This window comes from Balaenoptera physalus (genome assembly GCF_965194825.1).
Source record: "Balaenoptera physalus genome assembly, chromosome: 2".
Classification (NCBI taxonomy): Eukaryota; Metazoa; Chordata; class Mammalia; order Artiodactyla; family Balaenopteridae; genus Balaenoptera; species Balaenoptera physalus.
Genome location: NC_138883.1, coordinates 104,160,290 through 104,184,008, shown reverse-complemented (window position 1 = coordinate 104,184,008; position 23,719 = coordinate 104,160,290). Strand labels below are relative to the sequence as shown.

General features: G+C 37.7%; 1 protein-coding gene across 9 annotated transcripts in view; it reads left to right on the top strand.

The window, feature by feature from the left end:
- SLTM (SAFB like transcription modulator) overlaps positions 1 to 3,795 on the top strand; it is a 44,692-nt gene extending 40,897 nt beyond the window's left edge. For all 9 annotated transcript variants that reach the window (XM_082445563.1, XM_082445562.1, XM_082445561.1 and 6 more), the window contains 2 exons: positions 695 to 855; positions 2,735 to 3,795. In XM_082445563.1, the coding sequence (XP_082301689.1) occupies positions 695 to 855; positions 2,735 to 2,843 (270 nt within the window). In that variant the 3' untranslated portion in view covers positions 2,844 to 3,795. The remainder of the gene's footprint in view (positions 1 to 694; positions 856 to 2,734) is intronic.
- The last annotated feature ends 19,924 nt before the right edge of the window (positions 3,796 to 23,719 follow it).

Sequence of the window (23,719 nt, the reverse complement as noted above, 5' to 3'; positions counted from 1 at the left end):
TGTGGTATTTGCATGTTGATCATATACCCCACCTTGATTTGTCTTAAGGTTTTGACCTCTTAGTATGCCTTCTTACATATATATAGAAGATCCAGGTATTATATATAGACCCAGAAATACTCAAGGGTCAGAAAGTACATGGGTGCTAGAAGGTATAGAAATAACAGTGCTGAATCATATTCTCTCCTTCTACCTTTTCTACCCTGAAGCCTGAGAAGCTTCTTAGTTTAAAGTAGATAGAAACCTTTTTTCATATTATTCATTCTTTCATCTTCTCACACATCTTATTAATTTCCTTCTGACATTAAAAGTACACCATAAGGGACTTCCCTGGTGGCGCGGTGGTTAAGAATCCACCTGCCAATGCAGGGGACATGGGTTCGAGCCCTGGTCCGCGAAGATCCCACATGGAGCGGAACAGCTAAGCCCGTGGGCCAGAACTACTGAGCCTGCACTCTAGAGCCCGTGCTCCGCAACAACAGAAGCCACCGCAATGAGAAGCCTGCGCACCACAACAAAAAGTAACCCCCGCTCGCCGCAACTAGAGAAAGCCTGCACGCAGCAGCAAAGACCCAACGCAGGAAAAATAAATAAAAATAAAATAAATTTATCAAAAAAAAAAAAAGTACACCTTAAGTAAATTGGCCTGAGGCTGAGTCTGTCCTGACTTTTCTTTTAATATGTTATTCTTTAGCACTATCCCGAAGAACGACATGTGGTTGACCGCCATGGACGGGACACGAGTGGACCAAGGAAAGAATGGCATGGTCCACCTTCTCAAGGGCCTAGCTATCATGATGCAAGGCGAATGGGTGATGGCCGGACAGGAGCAGGCATGATAACGCAGCATACAAGGTAAGTAGTTAATCAGTTAAGACTTTTCTGCCAGCATGCAACCAAACCTTTTTCCTTTTCCTTTTCCTTAAAGGTCATTATACTTTCTGAGAGATTGAATTGCAACTAGTAACAACCCTAGGTCTGCCCAGATATTTCCTCATATTAACCCAAAGTCTCCAGGGCAGCTGATGTTAATTTGTGAGTTAACGTTCCTCACTATAAGTTAATTGATTGACATTCTGGCATATTGATCTCGATACAGGTAGGTATGTATGTCAGAATGCAGTAGATAATGAATATTAATTTCATGTTGGAAGCATCTTCTTGTTCATTATCATTCTGAAAATTCCTAGAAAGGAAGAAGAAACTGAAAGTATGTTCTGCTTCCACCCTTTTCAAATAGGTCTAGCAAAATTTTTGGACATTTATCCCAAAACCTGTTCAAATGCTAGGAGATGAGCTTTATTTTCTCTTCATACCAACATCCGTTGTGGCCCTTCAGCTGGCAAGTGTTTGGCCTCTCTCTCTCCCATGCCCTTTTTTCTTTCCCATTCATCTGTCTTAGAAGAGACAGTGGCTTGGCTCAGTGATCCAAGTTACTGCTCTTCTATTGGTTGCTTCTACCCTCAGACTTAAGTGACTGTTTACTGTCCTTGTGCCCTGCACAGCCTCATCACTCATTCTGTCCTTGGTTATTAAAGGTCACCAGTACCTTTTTTCTTGACAAATATAGATTCCTTTATTTTTTTAGTTCTTGGGCTCCTTGGTGGTTAAGCACTGTTGCTTTTCCTTTTTTAAAACATTCCTCTGCTTTCTAATGTACCATAATTTTCTTTTCTATCTTTTTAATTTACTTTATTGGCTCCTTCACACGGTTGGATTTTAGATACTATTCTTTATTTTTAGCTTTATATCATGATCTCCATGTAAATGCTTAGATTTCTCCATAAATTCAGGGTCACAAGCAAACTCATTCCTCTGCGGTTTCAAACCTTTATGTTTCAGTTGTTGTCTCCAGCTTCTTTTGATTTGCCATTGCCAGACTGGGCCTCATCTTTATCTTTCTTCACTCCTAGCATAAATTTCTAAGTATGGTTCAGTTAAAAAAATACATTTGTGGTAGCTTTGTCTTCTTGCTCATTTCAGCTTCTATCAGATCTTCCCAAATGAGTGTTTTCTTGCCTCCATTTTTCACGTTATTTCTAAATTTAACCGTTGGGACTGTTTTCTTAACACTGTTTACTTGCTCCAAAACTACAAACAGCTTCTTTAGGTTACAGGATCTAATCCAGATTCCTCAGCCTGGCATCCAAACCTTTCTGTAATTTGGTTTTATCCTACTTAAACCATTTCGCCATGGGTTTTTCTCTCCCAAATTTGTTGTAGGATTTTGGGGTGGGTCTTTATTCCTGTATTATCCGTTCGTACCTACTGTGTTGCATTATACATATAAAAGAAATTCCAAAAATATTTCTTGAATGATGTCCTGTAGGTCAGAGGTTCAGGTTCCTAGTTGATGCTGATGCTGCAGATCTGGGGGCCACACTTTGAGAACCACTGCTCCAGTCCATTCATGCACAGACCATTAAATGGCTTACTAAGAGGCCGAGGCTTTGACGTGAGGTTGCCTGAGTTGAAATCCTCACACCACCATTTATTATCAGTTCACCGTTGTGATCCTGGGCAAGTTACTTAGCATCTAGATCTGTCTTTCTTCATCAGGAAAGTGGGGTTAGTAATGGTACATACCTGACAGGACTGTTCAAAAGAGTAAATTATTTAATATGGGTAAAGCACAAAGAACAGTGTCTGTTAAATGATAATCACTTTTTAGGTATTAGCTGTAATTATTTGTTCTTTTGTTCTCTGACGTTTTTTTCTTTTAAACCTTTTTCAGTAATGCATCCCCAATTAATAGAATTGTACAAATCAGTGGCAATTCCATGCCAAGAGGAAGTGGCTCTGGATTTAAGCCATTTAAGGGTGGACCTCCACGACGATTCTGAAAATTAGCTCTCTGCCACGGTTTCAAGATAATTTATTGAAATCTCCTGTAAACTTTACTTGACTATGAAGAGGACCTCTGACTTGCTTGAGATTTCTGTCAGACTTTTTCTTTTTTTCTCTTTTTTTAAAATTTAACATGATTGCTTTTCTCAATTTTGGAGAAGATGTTTAAATAGTTCTGTTGTAACTTTTAATAGTTTTGTGTATCATTCAACTTTTTTTCTTGCAGCACCAAGAAACATTTGAAAACATAGGAATCAAAACCATTTTAATGCTGTGTGAATATAAAGCGTAGTTTGCAGGTGTGTGGTAGTAGTTTAATTTCCAGCATTAGCTCTGTGGTGTCAGGCTCTAGAGTTACTTCTTGTCACCAAGCATTTTCAGCCTCCATTTTGAAGGCTGTTTAAGCTTAAAAAGTCTGCTGTTTAATTTTTAGAGAATAAGATTGTTCCTTGCATTTCTGAGTATTATGTAACCTATTTTTGCAGAAGGTACTGTTACATTAAGTGCATCTGTGTATCCTGGTTTTAAAAAATGTACTCTTTTTTGAAATAAACCTTCATATTCTGTATAGTTGCTAAAGCGTTGAGAACCTTTTTAATTGTAAAATGAGAACCGATTTTCAGTTTAGTGTAGCAGCACACTTGTTCAGGTTTGCATGGTATGAAACCAAATAGATTACTGAAACCTTGGCCATGAGGTTTGTATCACTGAGGTTCTTAGACTGAGTTGTGCAGGTAAGTGCACTTTTAGGTAATCTGCACTGTTTGATGGATAAATTCCATCTCTGGGAATTGTGTGGGTATTAATGTTTCCATATTCCCAACTATGTTGAGAAGTGGAAAAACAAAAACCCAGGTTCTAGCTTGGTGAATCAGTTGGGTTTTGTAAATACTTGTATGTGGGAAGGCATTGTTGTCTCTTTGTGAAAATAAAAATCCACACCTGGAAGTGTATGTGTCTTTGTTTCCAGCTTTTTAGGTGTTAGTCCTCCAGCCCTTTTCCTTACTCCAAGTAATTGACTAGGTTTAGAGCTTTAACGACAGACTTTTGGTTTTTGTTCCTAGGAAATAAGTCTAACTTTGACTCTTCATCTCAGTAGCTGGGCAGCACACTTTGTTGAAGTGTTGGAAACTTAAGCACTAACCTTACTGGTTTTTTTCTTTAAGGCATCTTTTCCAGGAAAGTCCTTCAAGGTAAATTCAGAATAGCGCCTCTTAAAGCCTCGCATGTTCCTTCATATAAATCAGTGATGAGTAATTCAAATGGTCTAGATTCTTGGAAAACTCAGCAGTCTGTATGCTCGTACAGAGTAAAAGATGGGTGCCAAGGGATTGCTCTGAGGCCACCTTTTGATTTGAGAAGGAGTCTTTATAGAAGTTCTTGTAAGTGTCCCTGAGTGGATATGGCTGTGCCCATGAGATGGCTCAGACTTTGAGTGCTGTGGGCAGCCAGGGTACCCTTGTCTTTGACTCTTTGGGGGAACTGGCACTTTTTGTATTGTTCTGGATTTCATACCCTTTTCTTCCCTTCCTAACTCTACAGTTGTGGGAGCAGGTGATATGTGTGTGTGTGTGTGTGTGTGTGTGTAGGGGTCTACTTCTTCATTTCCTGATCCCCTCTGCACTTTGTAGACTGGCACAATGGAAGCCTCAGTATGTACTGGAGTGAACTAACTTCTACTCTGCCTCTCTGTGACTTTGGGTCTCTGTGTCACTTCTGATCTTTTTTCCTCATTTGTAGAGTGGAGCTATGCTTACCACAAGGGATTACACAGTTGCTAACAAACAAGTAAGCACTTTACGTGCTGGGCAGTATACTAAGCATTTTAAGCGCGTTGCTTGCCTAATACTCAAAAGAATCCTACTAACTGTAAGTAACAATTATTGTCCTACCCATTTTTCAGATGGGGATCTGAGAAGTAATCTCTTAAAGTATTAGATCTTTGATTTGTTATAATCTCTTCTACACCTACACTGAATGGTACAACAGTCTGCAGACTGGTAGGTAGTTATTTTTTCCTCAGTTTGCCATAGTATAGCATTTTCAAGTTGAAAAAAACCCAACAAAACCACCTTCTGAAATTTTGGCATTGAGTTTGGGAGTAGCCCTTAGGGTTCAGGGGCACCAGTTAGTAGAGATCTGGCTGGCTAAGGATCAGTAGTGAAAACCAATTTTAGAGATTTTATAAAGGAAGATGGGTTCCTCAAAACCAAGGAAAAGGAGAAAATTTTGTTACTCTCCATATACTTGTTGAGCAATCCAAAAATGTTTCAGCAATCCAATAATATAGAAGGTTTCAGTGATTTAGGAGTAACAGCTTACAGTGGTTTAAGAAAAAGCCTGTCTTAGCAAGCTTGGGCAAGACACTGAAGTCAGAAACTACACATGCCCAAAATAATTGTAAAAGAAAAAAAAAAAACTTCAGAGTTGCATAGAAAAATTTAGAAACCCTTCTGCCTATGTTTGTATCCCTTGCTAGATCGTCACTTAACTCAGTTCCTCCATACTTAAGCCTGTTCCAACAATTAAACATTTACTGAATCCTTACTGTAAAAATGTCAAATTACTTTTGCATTCTTTCCAGCTTTGTCTAATCCAGCTCCTTACCTAAAGATGAATCTTTTCCAGGACCTCCAACAGTGCTTAATTAGCTTTCCTCTCAGTGCCTCTGATTTAACCTGTTCAATTACCGCCCCCCACAAACTAGCTAATCCTCACAAACATTTAGTCACTATCTTCAAAGTCCCTAAGGCTGCCATACATAAAATTCTCTTTCCTACATCACTTAAACTGCATCAGTCAACAAATACTGCCTATTTTTACCTGCAACAAATTGTTTTCTGAAATCCTTAAGTGCTTCCTGCAAAATAAGCTATCTTTCCTTTCTCTGTTATACTTAGCCCTTCTAACCAGGCTTAACGGTCAGGTTCCAAACAGTTAATTTTCACCTATGTATTCTGTGCTAATTACCTTTATCTTATGTCCACACCACCAAACGGCATATGTTTTTCTCTTCTCTGTTTTAAACCTTCAAGTTATCACCTCATCTCCCTTGGAATAAATCTAAAGTCTTTGGAGTTGCACTACTTCTTTCACCTCATTTCCTGCTACTCTCCTTGCTCACTTTGTTTCCATCACATTGGCCTCTTCTTGTTTCTTGAATACAGCATCCCGTCTCTGGCCTTTTGCATTGATTCCTTGATCTGGAATGCACTTCACCCACATATCCACATATCTCACTTCAAGTCTTCATGAAAATGTCATGTTCTCAGTGATGCCTTCCCTGGTATTATATTTAAAACTGCCACACTCTTAGCCCACCCTCAGTATTCTCCCTTCCCCTTCCCATCTGACATTTATCATTTGTTTCTTCCAACTTGGATGTAAGCTCCAGGAGGGCAGCAATTTTTGTTGGTTTCTTGTTTTGTTTTCACTGCCATATCGTGAGCACCTGGCACTTAGTAGCTACTCAATATAATTGTCGAATAAGTATATGGAGAATTCAGAATTTGTATAGAAGGGGCTTAGGGGCTGCAGTCTGGTAGGAATGGGGGTTGGGGTGGGGGTCTGGGCTTTATCTTGAAATTGCATTGGTGTAACCAACACACTTTTCTAAGAAACCTGGAGAGTATCTGGTGAAAATTAAGGTAAGGGCTTGAGGACGGCCAAAAGCCTCTCCAAGCCACCCTTTGGAGAAGCCACCAGTAAGAAATGAGACCATTTAGAGACAGGCTGCCCAGACCATCAGATGTAAGCCACAGAGGAGATGCCTGCCTTAGGCATGAATATTAGCCATTAGATCATCTTTGCTCCAGCTCCAAGCTCACCAAATCATATATTTGCTTCCCACTTGGATTTGCTGACGGGGTTAGGAAGCAAGAATATGAAATCTGCTCAATAGTTAAATTTTTATTGGTTTATTAGAGACTGCCTAAGTACATCAAAAGCTCAAGCAATAACTAGTCATTTGGATAAAGACAGTTTTCCTTCTCTAAAATTTCTAATGACATCCATCAACATATATTAATTCATTAATTTACTCATCATATGCTGCCCGGCACTTGGGAGATGGAGTGGAGCGGAGACAGATCAGATGCCATGACAAGTAAGATATATGGTGCATTCCTTAAGTATACGATAATAAGACTAAAAATTCTAAAATATTATTCTGTAAGATAAGGAGCAATTGAGGTTGAGAATCACTGTGGAGATACAGCTCAGAGTAAGAAGGACCAAACGCTCTTTGAAGAGCAGCTGACAATTTTCTGAGTAGTAGAGTTTTCCTCATCACTGCTCCAACACGTCATTTTAGTTTCAGAAACACCATCTTTTGCCAGTGGGATGAGATGCTCTGATTAATGTAATTTTGTAGTTAACTGATGATTAATAACTTCATATAGTTGAATCACTTGGGGTAGGGGAAGGGGAACTTCGGCATCAGCTTTAGGAACTTGTGTCCAGGGCTTTCAGAACTGTCTTGGTTGAGCTCTGAAATATTAATACTATGTACTATTTAGATAAGAAGTACTTTGTTTTTATTCTGTTAACTGGAGAGTCACCTTTAAAAAGGATTATAGATAGATACCAAGATTAAGAGACTAGATCCAGAGTTAGAAGTCTTGGAGTCTGGTTCTGATCCTACTAACTGGAGCATATAATCTAACCTTTATGGTCCCCAATTTCTTTATCCACAGATTTATGGCTTTTATGATTCCTGTCTAACTTATAATAAAAATTCAAATATAGGCAACTCTGGTCATTCTAACTAATCACAGGAGCCTAAAGGGGAAAAAAGTCTTGTCACATAATAAGGTAACTAATACTTCAAGCTTAATGTTTGTCAGGCATGGTAAATATGTTATAAGCTTGACTGTCATCACAGAAGTTAGTATTTATTGAGCACTTACCATGTGCTAGGCGTTGTACTAGGTAATTTACATGCATTAACTCATTTAATTCCCACAACAGGCTTATGATTTAGGTATACGTACTGCTATTATTCCCATTTTAATGTGTGGAAACGAAGGAACAATTTGCTCAAGATCATAAAGATAGCAAGTGGTGGAACCAAGATTCAAACATAGGCATGTACTTAGAAGATCACTTCAAGTCATTTCATCCAGTGTAGGGGAGATATGACCAGTGACTTATATGTGATATATTTGACACCACAAAGCAAATAATTTCTAAACATCTCCTCCTCTATATGACAAAATTATTTTCCATAATAAGCATTTCCTGTATTTGTTCTTTAGTTTTAAATTAGTGATTAAAAAAGAATTTTCAGTTTAAAAGATATTACTACAGTTCAATAAAGTATTTTTTGCATTAACTAAATTTTGTACTTACGAAGCAAAAATATTACACTTTATAATTCTCACTCTATTTAACTATTTTAAAAAATTTAAACATAAAATCTCAAGGTGAACATGGTGAATGACAAATGAGGTAACTCGAGGTCTAGTTTTGAGTGTATAGGTCTCGCACATATTTTGTTATATTTAGTATGTTTGATGCTATTATAAATAGAATTTTAAATTTCAATTTTCCATCATTTGTTGCTAGTATGTAGAAATACAATTTTTAAATTTTTGAAGTAAAATTTACAAATAATATTATGCATACATTTCAAGTGTACAGTTTAATGAGTTTTGATAAGTGTATACAGCCAAGTAACCACTACCATGTTCAAGATGCAGAATATTTTCATCACTAAAGGTTTTCCTCGTGCCCTTTCCTGGTTATTACAATTCACATGTTCAGCCCTAGGCAACAATTTATCTGCTTTCTATCGCTAGAGATTCTGTTTCCTAGAGTTTCATATAAACAATCATAAAATAATCTCTACTTTTGTATCTGGCTCCTTTTGTTCAGTGTAACATTTTTGCAATTCATCCATGTTGCTTTGTATATCAGTAGTTCCTTTTTGTTGCTGTATAGTATTGCACTGTATGGGTGTACTACAATTTTTTATGCATTCACCTATTGATTAAAATTTGAGTTGACAGTTTTTGGCTATTATGAATAAAACTGGTATGAATATTTGTGTACAATTCTGTGCACATGTTTTCATTTCTCTTGACTAAATATGTAGGAGTGGAATTGCTGGGAATATGTGTGTGTATATATATATATGTATATATATATAATATTTATATTTTTTATTATGTAAGGCATACCTCATTTTATTGTGCTTCACAGATACTGCTTTTTTACAAATTGAAGGTTTGTGGCGACCCTGAATTGAGCAAGGCTATTGGCACCATTTTTCCAATAATATTTGCTCACTTCATGTCTCTGTGTCACATTTTAATAATTCAATATTTCAGACATTTTCATTATTATTATATTTCTTATGGTGATCTGTGATGAGTGATCCTTGATGTTACTACTGCAACTCGCTGAAGACTCAGATGGTGGTTAGGACTTTTTAACAGTAAAATATTTTTATATTTATTTATTTATTTTATTATTTCTTTAAAAAAAGATCAATAGGGATTTAATCATTAAGGAGAAGTTGATATTTAACATGATACAAGGTTTTGAAAAATATGGACTTTGTTTCTTTAGTACATAAGAGGATAAACAAAGTAACATTTGTTTTTTTTTAATTTATCATTTTATTTATTTTTAACTTTTTAATTTTATATTGGAGTATAGTTGATTAACAATGTTGTGATAGTTTCAGGTATACAGCGAAGTGATTCAGTTACACATATACATATATCTATTCTTTTTCAAATTCTTTTCCCATTTAGGTTGTAACATAATATTGAGCAGAGTTCCCTGTGTTACAGAGTAGGTCCTTGTTGGTTATCCATTTTAAATATAGCAGTGATAACATGTCAATCCCACACTCCCTAACTGTCCACTTCCCCCCTGGTAACCATTAGTCCGTTCTATAAGTCTGTGAGTCTGTTTCTGTTTTGTAAATAAGTTCATCTCTTTCATTTATTTTTAGATTCCATGTATACGCGGTATCGTATGATACTTCTCTTCCTCTGACTTACTTCACTCAATATGACAATCTCTAGGTCCATCCACGATGCTGCAAATGGCATTAATTCATTTTTTAATGGCTGAGTAATATTCCTTTGTATATAGTTACCACATCTTCTTTATCCATTCCTCTATTGATGGACATTTAGGTTGCTTCCATGTCTTGGCTACTGTAAACATTGCTGCAGTGAACATCGGGGTGCATGTATCCTTTTGGACCATGTTTTTCTCTGGCTATATGCCCAGGAGTGGGATTGCAGGATCATATGGTAGCTCTTTTTTCAGTTTTTTAAGGAACCTCCATACTCTTCTCCATCGTGGCTGTACCAATTTAAATTCCCACCAACAGTGTAGGAGGGTTCCCTTCTCTCCACATCCTCTCCAGCATTTGTTGCTTGTGGATTTTTTGATGATAGCCATTTTGACTGGTGTGAGGTGATACCTCATTGTAGTTTTGATTTGCATTTCTCTAATAATTGGTGATGTTGAGCATCTTTTCATGTGTTTGTTGGCCATCTGTATGTCTTCTTTGGAGAAATGTCTGTTTAGGCCTTCTGCCCATTTTTTGTTTGGGTTTTTTGTTTTGATGATATTAAGCCACATGAGCTGTTTGTAAATTTTGGAGACTAATCCCTTGTTGGTTACATCATTTGCAAATATTTTCTCTCATTCTGTGTGTTGTCTCTGTCTTGTTTATGGTTTCCTTTGCTGTGCAAAAGCTTTTAAGTTTAATTAGGTCCCATTTGTTTATTTTTGTTTTTATTTTCATTACTCTAGGAGATGAGTCAAAAAAGATCTTGCTGCGATGAAGAATAGTTTTCAATTTTGATGAATTTCAATTTATCAATTTTTGTTCAAGGTTCATGCATACGTTTTGTCCCGTCTTAGAAATCTTTGCCTACCCAAAGATCACATATGCCTTTCTCTTTGTTTTTGTCCAGAACTTGGATAGTTTTAGTTTTTTGATTTAGATAAGATCTATTTGAAGTTGATTTATGTATGGCATACATGGAAGGGGTGAGGTACATTTTTTTTTCTATATGGATATCTAGTTTTTCCAGTATAATTTGCTGAAAACACTATCTTTTCCCCATTTATTATCTTAGCACCCTTGTTTAAAAAAAATCAACTTACCCTATATATGTAAGTCTGTTCTGCTCCATTGATCTGTATGTCTATATTTTCACTAATACCATAGTCTTTATTTCACCCCTTCGCATTTCCATGTAAGTTTTAAAATCAGCCTACCAATATCTACCAAAAAATGCTGCTGGAATTTTGAATGATTTATGTTGAATATGTAGATAAATTTGGGGAGAACTGACATTTACAAACAATATCAAATCTTCCAAACTATAATTAGTGTATCTCTTCATTTAGTAGGCCTTCTTTAAAACCTCTCAGCAATGTGTTTTAATTTTCAGTGTATAAGTCTTAAACAATTTTTGTTAAATTTATCCCTAAGTATTTAATATTTTTGATGCTATTGTAAATGGTATTTAAAATGTTTAATTTTTGATTGTTCACTGCTGCTACATAGAAACATAATTGATTTTTGTATGCTGAGCCCTTATATCTTGTGACGTTGCTAAATATACTTATTAATTCTACTAGCTTTTTTGGAGATGCCGCAAGGTTTTTGATGTACACTGTCATGTCTTCTGGGAACAAAGGCAGCATTATATCTTCCTTACTAACCTAAATGCCTCCCCTCCCCCATTGCCTTATTGCATTGGCTAGTATCACCAATAGAATGTTGAATAGGAGTTGTGAGGGCAGACATTCTTGCATAGTACCCAATTTTAGGGGAAAAGCATTCAGTCTTTCACCATTAAGTGTGATGTCAGCTGTGAGTTTTTCATTTATACCCTTTATGAGGCTGAGGAAGTTCCCTGCTATTCCTAATATGCTAAGAGTTTTTATTGCAAATGGGTGTTGAATTTTGTCAAATGCTTTTTCTGTATCTATATAGATTTTCCCCTTCATTCTGCTAATATGCTGAAATTACATTGACTGATATTAAAATGTTAAATTAACTTTGCATACCAGGGAAAATTCATACTTGGTTATGGAGTGTGTGTGTGTGTGTGTGTGTGTGTGTGTGTGTGTGTGTGTGTGTGTGTGTGGCTGGATTTCATTTACTGCAATTTTGTTAAGGATTTTTTTTGTTTCAAAACTGCTTTATTGAAAGATAATTCATATACCACACAATTCACCCAGTTATTTGGTTTGGATTGACATGTACACACTACTATATTTAAAATGAATAACCGACAAGGACCTACTATTTAAAAAAAAACGGAGAGGGGACAAGAGAATGATATAGATGATATGAGATTGGCCATGTGTTGATAATTCTTGAAGCTAATTGATGGATTCATGGGGGTTTATTACACTACTCCTTCCACTTTTATATATGTTTGAAATTTTCTATAATAAAAAAGTTTTTAAAAATAATAAAATCTAAAAAAAGTGTACAACTCAATGATTTTAATACATTTACAGGTATGTACAGCGATCACTACAATTTTCACCTCAGAAAGAAACCCTGGGGCATCCCTGGTGGTGGCGCAGTGGTTAAGAATCTACCTGCCAATGCAGGGGACACGGGTTCGAGCCCTGGTCTGAGAAGATCCCACATGCTGTGGAGCAGCTAAGCCTGTGAGCCACAACTACTGAGCCTGCGCTCTAGAGCCCACGAGCCACAACTACTGAGCCCATGTGCCACGACTACTGAAGCCCGTGCGCCTAGAGCCTATGCTCTGCAACAAGAGAAGCCACCGCAATGAAAAGCCTGCACACCGCAACAAAGAGTAGCCCCCGCTCATCACAACCAGAGAAAGCCTGCACGCAGCAACGAAAACCCAACGCAGCCAAAAATAAATAAATAAATTTATATTAAAAAAAAGAAACTGTACTCCTTTTTTTTTAAAAATTATTTTTATTTTCGGCCGTGTCAGGTCTTCGTTGCTGCACACAGGATTTCTTTACTTGGGGTGAGCGGGCTTCTCATTGCAATGGTTTCTCTTGTTGCAGAGAACAAGAGAAACAGGCTCTAGGTGCGTGGACTTCAGTAGTTGTGGCATGCTGGCTCAGTAGTTGTGGCTCGCTGACTTTAGAGAGCAGGCTCAGTAGTTGTGGCGCACGGGCTTAGTTGCTCCACAGCATGTGGGTTCTTCCCGGACCAGGGATTGAGCCCATGTCCCCTGCATTGGCAGGCGGATTCTTAACCACTGTGCCACCAGGGAAGTCCCTGTACTCTTTTTTAATTGTCACCTCACTCACTCATTTCCCTCCCCTGCCTCTAATCCTAAGCATCCACTAATTTACCTTCTGTCTATAGTTTTGGCTATTCTGGACGTTTTATGTAAATGAAATCATATATTATCTTTTGTGACTGGCTTTTTTCACTTAGCATAATGTTTTTAAGGTTCATCCCTGTTGTGGCATGTATCAATACTTCATTTTTATGCCTGAAAAATGTTACATGTACGGTTATATCAAACATTGTTTATTCATTCAGAGTTGGTTGATGGACATTTGTTTTCTCTCTTTTTTTTAACTTTTTATTTGGTATTGGAGTATAGTTGATTAACAATGTTGTGATAATTTCAGGTGTACAGTAATGTGATTCACTTATACATGTATCTGATGCACATTTGGTTTATTTTCATCTTTTAGCTATTGTGAATAATGCTATTATGAACATTCCTGAACATGTTTTATGTGGGCATATGTTTCCATTTCTCTTGGGTATACACCTAGTAGTGGAATTGCTGGGCCATATGGTAACTCTATGTTGAGGAACTGTCGTGCTGTTTTCCAAATTGGCTGCACAATTTTATATTCCCATGAACAGTATATGCAAGTTCTGATTTTTCCTTTTTCTTACAATATTTACTCTCTTTTTATTCTAGCCAATCTAGTGGATATGAAATGGTATCTCACTGTGGTTTTGGTTTGTATTTTTCTGATGAGTTATAAAGCCGAGCATCTTTTCCTGTGCTTATACGCTATTTGTACATCTTCCTTGGAGAAATGTCTCTTCAGACCTTTTGTCCATTTTTTATTGTTATTTGCCTTTTTTTATTGAGTTGTAAGAATTCTTTATATATTCTAGGTAGAAGTCCTTTATCAGATATATGATTTGTAAATATTTCCTCCCATGCTGTGGGTGGTTGTTTCACTTTATTATGGTATCCTTTGAAACACAAAAGTTTTAAATTTTGATGGAGTACAATCTACTTCTTTTTCTTGATGCTTATGCTTTTGGTGTCATTTCTGTGGATTCATTGCCAAACCAGAAGTCATGAAGACTTACCAGTATATTTTCTCCTAAGAGTTTTACAGTTTTAGCTCTTACATTTAGGTGTATGATCAATTTGGGGTTAATTTTTTTTATACGGTATGAGGTAAGGGTCAAATTTCATTCTTTTGCATGTGTATCATCAGTTGTTTCAGCACCATTTGTTGAAAAGATAATCCTTTCCCCATTGAACAGTCTTGGCACCTTGTCAAATTCAGCTGACCATAGACATATGGTTCTATTTCTGAACTCTAAATTCTATTCCATTGATCAATATGTCTATCCTTATGACAGTAACATATTTATTTTTGTTGCTTTGTAGCAAGGTTTGAAATCAGAAAGTTTGAGTCTTCATTCTTTGTTCATTTGTTGTTATTATTGTTGCTGTTAAAGATTTTTGTGTTGTTTCCATGAGGAATATTAGTTTGTAGTTCTCTTTTCTTGTAATGCTTATGAAGGTAATACTGGCCTCATAAATGTAATAGAGAAATGTTCCCTCCTTTGCCTTTTTCTGAAGGAGTTTGTATAAGATTGGTATTATTTTGTTCTTAAATGTTTGATAGAATTTACCAGTGATGACATTTGGGCATGGAATTTTCTTTTGAGGAGGTATTAAATGTACAGACTCAATTTTCTAAATAGACATAAGGCTACTAAGATTTTCTATTTCATCTTGAAACTGATTTTGGTAACTTGTGTCTTTCAAGGAATTTATCCATTTTATGTAAGTGATCACACTTATTGGCAGAAAATTATTAATACATTCCCTATTGTCCTTTTAATGGCTGTAGGATTTCTAGTGATGTCACCTCTTTCATTCTTGGCATTTGTGTCTTTTCTCTTTTTCTCTAGGTCAGCCTGGCTAAAGTAATTAAAAATTTTTTCTACCCTCAAAGAACCAGCTTTTTGTTTCATTATTTTCTTTATCATTTGTCTATTTTCTATCCATTTTTTCCTTCTCTTATCATTCATTATTTCTGTCTGCTTACTTGGGTTCGATTTGCTCTTTCTCTCCTCTTAAGGTAGAAGCTTAGATCATTTTTTATAGGCCATTTTCTAATTGTTTATAACATTTAAAGATTCTTTTGATGGTGGGATACAATGATACTTGGATAGATGAAAGGCAGAACTCTGTTACTTACAGCTCTGAACAAGAAAAAGCTTCCATGCAGTACCATGAGAGATTGCACCCAGGGACAGGGTAACAACAAATTAGAGCTGTAGGGGGCAGCCTATATATGGTAAATGAGGTGTGGTCAGTTAGGTTTCAGGACTCTTCTGTGGATTGGCTAATTTGAATGATTTAACTAGGGGCATAGGGACTGTCTTACTTGTCTGGTACCTTGTCCCAGGGCAGTTAGGTTGGGTGCATAGTGGCCTGGAGTGTGAGAGCCCAGTAAGGGAAGTGGTTGGGTGTGGATTTAGCCACTCAAGAAGGGAAACTGACTTGCCACTAGCCAGGGGCTTAAAATTGATCAAGATAGTGTTTTTAACTTCTTGATATATATTTTAAAGAAATGAAGTCCAGATCTTGAGGAGATATCTGCATTCCTATGTTTATTGTAGCTTGGAAACAACCTAAATGTTCACTGATGGGTGAATGGATAAAGAAAATGTGTGTGTGTGTGTGTGTGCATACACATATATACAATAAAATATTATTCAGCCTTATAAAAGAAGGATATCCTGCCATTTGGTACAACATGGATGAGCCTGAAAGACATTATGCTAAGTGAAATAAGCCAGACACTTAAAGACAAATACTGCATGATCTTACTTATATATGGAATCTAAAATAGTCAATTTCATAGAAGCAGAGAATATGATGGTTGCCAGGGACAGAAGGAAGGGGAAAATAGGGAAATGTTGGTCAAAGGGGACAAAGTTTCAGTTATACACGATGAATGAGTTCTGGAGATCTCATGTACAGCATGGTGACTATAGTTAACAATACTGTATTGTGTACTTGAAATTTCCTGAGAGAGTAGATGTTAAGTGTTTTCACTACAAAGGAAGGAAAAGAAAAGAAAAATGGTAGCTATGTGAGGTGACGGATATGTTAGTTGGTTGTGGTGATCATTTCACAATGTCAAAACATCAAGCTGTACACCTTAAGTATGTACAGTTCCTATCTGTCAATTATATCTCAATAAAAAATATCTTAAGATAGCATTTTAAAAAATATTACAATTGACCCCTAATGTCTTATCATCAGTTTCGAGTTCAGTTATTTGGGGTATTTGAGTGGCCTGACTAGTAGAGGAGAATTTTAGAGAGTAGAGCTTAAGCTGCCCTGAATGGCATAGAAAATATTTTATTATGAGAGTGAAAAGGAAGAAAACAGAAGTGCAAGGAGTCCTAATGGGCTGGCCATAACTAAGTTCCCCATTTACATGGCATTAGCCATGAAAACAGATCTGAAATTTCTGAGGTCTCTAACAATATCTTGGAGTTGTCAGGTATGTTAAAAGTCTAAGTTATATTTTTCATGACAATATCTTGGTGTATTTCTTAGGTCATGGTGGTAGGTTCTGCAGTTATATTGTTGGAGGGAATGAACTGAGAGTTCAATAAGGTATATATAAATGTCAGTAGTATTTGTAACCAAGGGGCAAGGGTAGTGTGGTAGCCATGGTCAGACATGCAGGGTGAGAAGTGGCAAGCCAGAGGGGGGTGTAGGAGAATGCAGTGGGGAGTGGACTCATATGAGGTAGTTGCCTCCTGGGGAAAGCAATAATTTTCATTAATTTTTAGAATGACACAGATTGTAGTGCTATCTGGGAAACAGGGTTTCCCATTAGACATGGGAGTATAAAGGTATATATTTTGGCAGAGAGCAAGGAGTATACTAGGATCATGGGCCACATAAACAGCAAGCTCAGGAAACATAATAGGACCCCTCATAGCAAAAGAGGAAAAGCAATAAGTGACCTGTGTCTAATTTGTCAGTGGCTTAGGGGAGGCCACCCATGGGCGTAGCTTGGGCAGTGGTCTCAGCGTTTGGTACGCAGATCTTGGACAGGAGAGATGGTGTCTGAGGCGATGTCATCTAGTGGTGAACTCCTGGACCACAGCAATGGCATCTGGGATGTGGGACTGGTGCGTCCTTCCTAAGTGGATACCCACTCAGATTGATAGGGCTCACGTTATTCTGACTTTATGGTATAAGAAGAATAAGCTGCTTGTGGAATTTGAAGGCAATGTTGGACCTGGGAGCTTTACTTGCAAGCTTAAGTCAAGAAGCTTTGTGGGTACACAGCTAGCAAAAGGGATGCTGGCATCCATGATACTGCCATAATTGGGCCAAAGTACCAGAACCCAGTTGGCACATTTAAACCCCCATATAGGGCTGGCCAAGTCTAAAAACTCCCAACAGTCCAAGGTTTTCCCCAGATGGCTGGTGAAGGGAATTCTGCAACAAATAGGTTTTAAATCTTATGGCCTGATTTAGGTGCATGTTATTAACAGTCAGGTTGTTTGTTATTTAAATATCCATGGCTGAGGTGGTTAGAGATCTAGAATTAAACTGCAGACAGGTCCTCCAATTAAGCCAATTATTGTGGGCCTTTGGCTTTATGAGTTGGTTTGACTGTTGGCAGACAAGCTGGCAGGACCTTTGGGCTGCAGAGCTTGCATTAGTCACACTTGACGGTATGCAGGCCTCAACATTTGCTGTGTTTGGTTGAAACAGTGACTTACTTGGAGGGTTTGGGCCTCCAGACTGCAAACCAACAAAAGCACACAGACCAAAAGTAACAAAACAAATAGCCAATGGAATGGTGCGCAGCTGCACTTGGCAGGCTTTTGTTGCCTGATATTGATTTCGAGTTCATCATTATGGGATATGGTGTTGTTGATTTTATTATTATCTCTGAATGTAATTTTCATTCACTAAGTGGGATTTTCTATTTCCCTTCTTGGTAGTCCACACTGTCTATGGAAATGGCCCTGGACAACTAATTTTTATTTCCTTGAGGGGCTTGGAGTGAGAGCTCAGAAGAATTACCCACCCCTTTATTATCTGGATATTGAAGAAGATTTCAGGTAGTGGAATTTCGGGCTCAAAAGGGTCCCCTATCCAATGGGCAGGTGCCTAGTCTGACAGATAATCCATAGTTAATGGGTCCAAAAGGACTATGCATCCTTGATCTAGCCTCCTACCCTTATGGGGTTGGGGGCAGAATTGAAAATCCATAAAGATACAGGGAGACATTATTAAAAGGGCCTCATATATAATGAGTCTTCATATACATAGAGGAAAAACATAGCCTCTAAAGATAGGAAAAAGCATTGGAAAGTTGTTTTAAGTTGGTATAAGGTGTAAGTTATCCAAGGAGACTTAAATTAAGAGAGATTAAGGTCTGGGGCAAGATAGAGACCCATTTAGGGGTCTATTTGCAGACTAGAGTAAAATTACGTTACTTGAAGAGACCATTATGTCTCTCATTAAACTGGCTGTCCAGGACCTTTGGGAAGATAAAAGTGCAGTTGAGGGCCTTTTCCCAGAGCCCAGAAGTATGTATTTTGAGAAGTGAAATGTGTGCCTTGGTGACTATCAGTAATGTCTGGAACTTTGCAGGGGATGAGTGTCTGGTGAGGCTCTGTATTATGACCTTAATATATGTAGAGGCATGTGTGACTTTGATTTATATCTTGGATATCTGTAAGGCAAGAGGTTCTGAGTTCTTCACCTTGACAGGAGGGGGCAACTCTTAGGCAATGGCCCAAACGTTCATAAAAATGTGCAGATGGGGCAATCTGCTGACTAGTGCATTTGGTGCTAAGATGACTACCTGCAGTTTGGCCAGTTTTGCTGACCCTTGTGTCTCATCCTTCATCGGGACATCTCAGTTAGGAGGTGAAGCAGCAACATTGCACGGAGCTCCCTCACTTATGATGGTGGCAATGCTGTACACTCTGTGAGCTCACCATTGCTGTTCACTCAGTTAATCCCAAGTGGCTCCCCAGGGGGCCAAGCGGTCTGGAGGGGGAGTGACATCTGGTAAGGGACTGAGAGCAAAACGCCGTTTCTCTTTCAGGTGGAATACGCCAGGAATAAACCAGTGGGCCCAGGTTTGGCTCCATTCTGCATCACGGAGGCCTCAGTAGCAGTGCCAAGCTTGTGGGGTGCTGCTTCCATGACTCAAGGCATAATGGGCAGTTGGGTACTGAAGGTCACAGGCTCAGGATCTGTGAGAGCCTGTATTTCCAGGATATCCCAGTATGTGACCAGCAATTTCTGCTCTAATGGTATATATAGCGTGAGGCTGAGAAGGGTAGTTTCTTGCATTAGAAGCCTATGGACAATTTATGGCCGTCTTAGGTGGTCCAGAGACTCCAGGAGGAACGTGGGGAGTTGTCAAAGCCTCTACAGCAAAGGAATCTCTAAAGGCACTGAAGGACGTGCCTGTTGACTTTAGTTTGGACAGATTCTAGAGCCTTTTGTTGAAGGGAACCCCATTTAAGATGGGCTGATTTATAAGTAGTGGCATCAGTGACATTAAGTAAAACTTGTAATTGAGTAATATGTTGCCTTCAGAATTCGAAAAGGACTAAAAGATGTTGGACTCGTGTGTCCTTAATAAATATGTCAAATGAATCTCCTGAGAGGAGGATGTCATCAATGCGATGTAATACTGATGCTCCTGGAGAAAGGTGAATGCAGTTAAGATACTGTCTGCAAAGATTGTGTATGATGGCAAAGATGTTGAGAGACCCCATGGTTAGCCTAGTAAAGGTGTATTACGTCCCTTCAAAAGTGAAGGTGAACTGTGGTTGAGAGGCTGCGTAAATAGGCACCAAATAGAACATACTAGAGAAATCTATAGTAGCTAAATATTTACCAGTCTCTGATTGGATGGCATTAGTAATTTCAGTAATATTCAGTATTGGGTATGCAGGCCTTAATGGATGGGACCACAAGAATTAAGACTGCAGTAAGGCACTCTGAGGCATCATGATTTTTTTCTAGGTTTAAGAACAGGCAAAAGTAGGCTGTCAAATGGAGAAGCAGTGGGAGCAATAACCTGTTCATTAATTCGGTCTTATATAAGTTTCCATCCATGGAAAATGTATTTAACCCTCACTGGGCCACATTAACTACTTTAACTAGTAGTCTGTGGGGTCTCATTTTATCATGCCAATTTGTAAGTGCCAAAGACTTAAAGTGGGTATCTATGCTCACTTTGGAATATTTTAGGGCAATGCGTGTGCTGGCTATGGGAAATTTAAGCAAGGCTATAGTTTAAGTGAGGCATAACTATTTTCCCTCTATTTTATATTTAGTTATTCTCCTATGATTACTGGGGTACCATGTTCAAATTTAGTGAGATCCCCAGGTATAGCTAATTTGAACCCCAGTGTTAAGTCCATGAAGCTGTGCGAATTGGTACATTTTAGTAAATGTTAAATTCAGAACCTGCACATTGTAGAGGCACAAGAGCCAATCAGCTCTGTTTTTATCTTTTTGTTATATAAGTTCTTTTAGCAAATTTTGGATTTCCAATTGGCTCAAACTATGAATCTTTGTTTCAGTTTAATAATGTGTGTTTGTGTGTGTATTCATTTATTTTATTAGCTTCTCCTGTATCCAGGCTCCTTTCCTTTCCTTTCTCCTTTTCTTTCTTCTTTTTCCTTTAATTTCCTTCCCTCCTCTTTCTTTTTCTTTCTCTCTCTCCCTCCCTCCCCCCTCTCTTTCCTTCTTTCTCTTTCCTTGACTTTTCCCCTCCCTCCCTCTCTTTCTCCTTTTCACCTCCTTCCCTCCATTTTCCCCTCCCTTCTTCCCTCCTTCTCTCCTTTTCTTCCTTCCTTTGACACTGGATATACTGGGGTGGGAGATGTCCTTTAGTCTGCTCATATTTTTTTCCTCCAGAGAGCCTTAAATCAGTATTGTTAGGCTTAGGGACCTCTCTCGTGGCAATGGTTGTCTGGTTTAAGGACCCTTGGCTTAAGTTAGGTTTGAACTAATCCCTTTGCTGTGCTGCAGAAATACCATGGTATTTTTAAAAGATGGAAACTACTGTGCTACAGATCTGCCTTTTGCTTCATGGGGGAAGCCACAGCTTTCACTTTGTATCTCTGCCTGATGACTCATAGTGCCAACCTTTTAGGTGGTTATGGGAAAAGGAAGGGAAGGGGCATGGTCTACTCCTAGGTGGCTGACTTTCCAAAGGATCTGGGTTGGGACTTAGCACCAAAGGAATCTCTCTCCTTGGTACAACACAGTGAACCCTTTGTCCAAAGTATCAGTCCCTTGGCATGTGTTATGTGGTGACAGCTACTAAGGTGCCAGCACACTGTCTAGGGGTCTTGCATTATTGGATAACTTTAACAAGTATTCTGGGTGGGGAGGTGCAAAGATGAGATATTCCTCCCCCTCTCCTCTCCTGATTGCTTTAAGATTTTCTATTTATCACTGGTTTTTAGCAATTTGATTATGATGTGTGTTGGTGTGTGTATTTCCTATTTGTGATTTGTTGAGCTTTGTGGCTCTGTAACTTTTTTTTTTTTTAATCAAATTGGAAAATTTTGGCCATCTTTTTTTGTTTTTTCTACACTCCATACTGTTATTCTAAGACTTCATTTACATGTATTTTCTAAGATGATGTTGCTTCAAGGGTCACTGAACTTGTTTATTTTTTTATTCATTTAATCTTTTTGCTTTTCTGTTTACCAGTCTTTTCATCTGCAATGTCTAATCCACTGTTAATCTTATCCTGTGAAAATTTTATTTCACATATTTTTTTAAATCTCTAAATGCTTTATTTGGTTTTTTAAAAATATTCTTGATTTCTCTCTTTATTATGTTCATGTTTGCCTTTAAATACATATATATACAATAGTATTTAAGGTCCTTGTCTGCTAATTTAACATCTCTTACAATCCCTTTCATTTGAGGTTTTTTCCTGGTTAGGGATCACACTTTCTTGGTTTCTGGCAAGTCTAATAATTTTTGACTGGATGCTGAATATTATGAATGCTGTATTGTTGAATGTCTGGATTTTGTTGTCTTTCTGCAAGGAATATAAGGCATTTAAGTTATTTGTTGATGAGTTTGATAAATATGAGCTTTGTTTTCAGGATTTGTTCATTCAAGGGATAGTTTAATCATAATATTGTGGGGTGGCTTCTTTGTGGTCAACAATGTATGCCCTAGTTGATCACCCAGAACTCTCTGCTTTGGCTGGTTGAAGCTTGAACTTATTGCCCTGCATACCTCTGGGAACTGTTCAGTTTAAAACTATCTTTTTTTTTTTTTTAACCCAACCTAATGAGTTTCAGTTTTTAACTCAGCCTAATGTCTATTTAGGTCTTCTGCCCATTTTTTGATTGGGTTGTTTGTTTTTTTGATATTGAGCTGCATGAGCTGCTTGTATATTTTGGAGATTAATCCTTTGTCAGTTGCTTCATTTGCAAGTATTTTCTCCCATTCTGAGGGTTGTCTTTTCATCTTGTTTGTGGTTTCTTTTGCTGTGAAAAAGCTTTTAAGTTTAATTAGGGCCCAATTGTTTATTTTTGTTAATATATCATTATTAGTGTATAGAAACACAACAGATTTCTGTATATTAATCTTGTATCCTGCTACCTTGCTGAAATTATTTATTCTAATAGTTTTTGTGTGGAGACTTCAGGGTTTTCTATATAAAGTATCATGTCATCTGCAAATAGTAATGGTTTTACTTCTTTCCTTCCAATTTGGATACTTTTTATTTCTTTTTATTGTCTGATTTTTGTAGCTAGGACTTCCAATACTATGTTGAATAGAAGTGGTGACAGTGGGCATCCTTGTCTTGTTCCTGACTTTAGTAGGAAGGCTTTCAGCTTTTCACTGTTGAGTATTATGTTGGCTGTGGGTTTGTTGTAAGTGGCCTTTATTATGTTGAGATATGTTCCCTCTATACCCACTTTGGTGAGAGTTTTTGATCATAAACGGATGTTGAATTTTGTCAAATGCTTTTTCTGCATCTATTGAGATGATCAGGCAGATTTGTCTATCTTTTTGTTAATGTGGTATTAACATTAATGTCGATTGATTTGTTGATTGATTTGCGTATCTTGAACCATTCTTGCGACCCTGGGATGAATCCAACTTGATCATGGTGTATTATCCTTTTTATGTATTGTTGGATTTGGTTTGCTAATTTTTCATTGAGAATTTTTGCAACTATATTCATGAAAGATATTGGCCTGTAATTTTTTTTTGTGGTGTCTTTGTCTGGTTTTGTTATCAGAGTAATGGTGGCCTTGCAGAATGAATTTGGTAGTGTTTCCTCCTCTTCAATTTTTTGGAATTGTCTGAGAACGACAGGTGTAAGTTCTTCTTTATATGTTTGGTAGAATTCCCCAGGAAAGCCATCTGGTCCTAGACTTTTGTTTGCAGGGAGTTTTAAAATTACAGATTCTATTTTTTTTTTAATTATTTATTTATTTTTGGCTGCATGCGGGCTTTCTCTAGTTGCAGCGAGAGGGGGCTACTCTGTTGCAGTGCACGGGCTTCTCATCGCGGTGGCTTCTCTTGTTGCGGAGCACGGGCTCTAGACATGCAGGCTCAGTAGTTGTGGTGCGCGG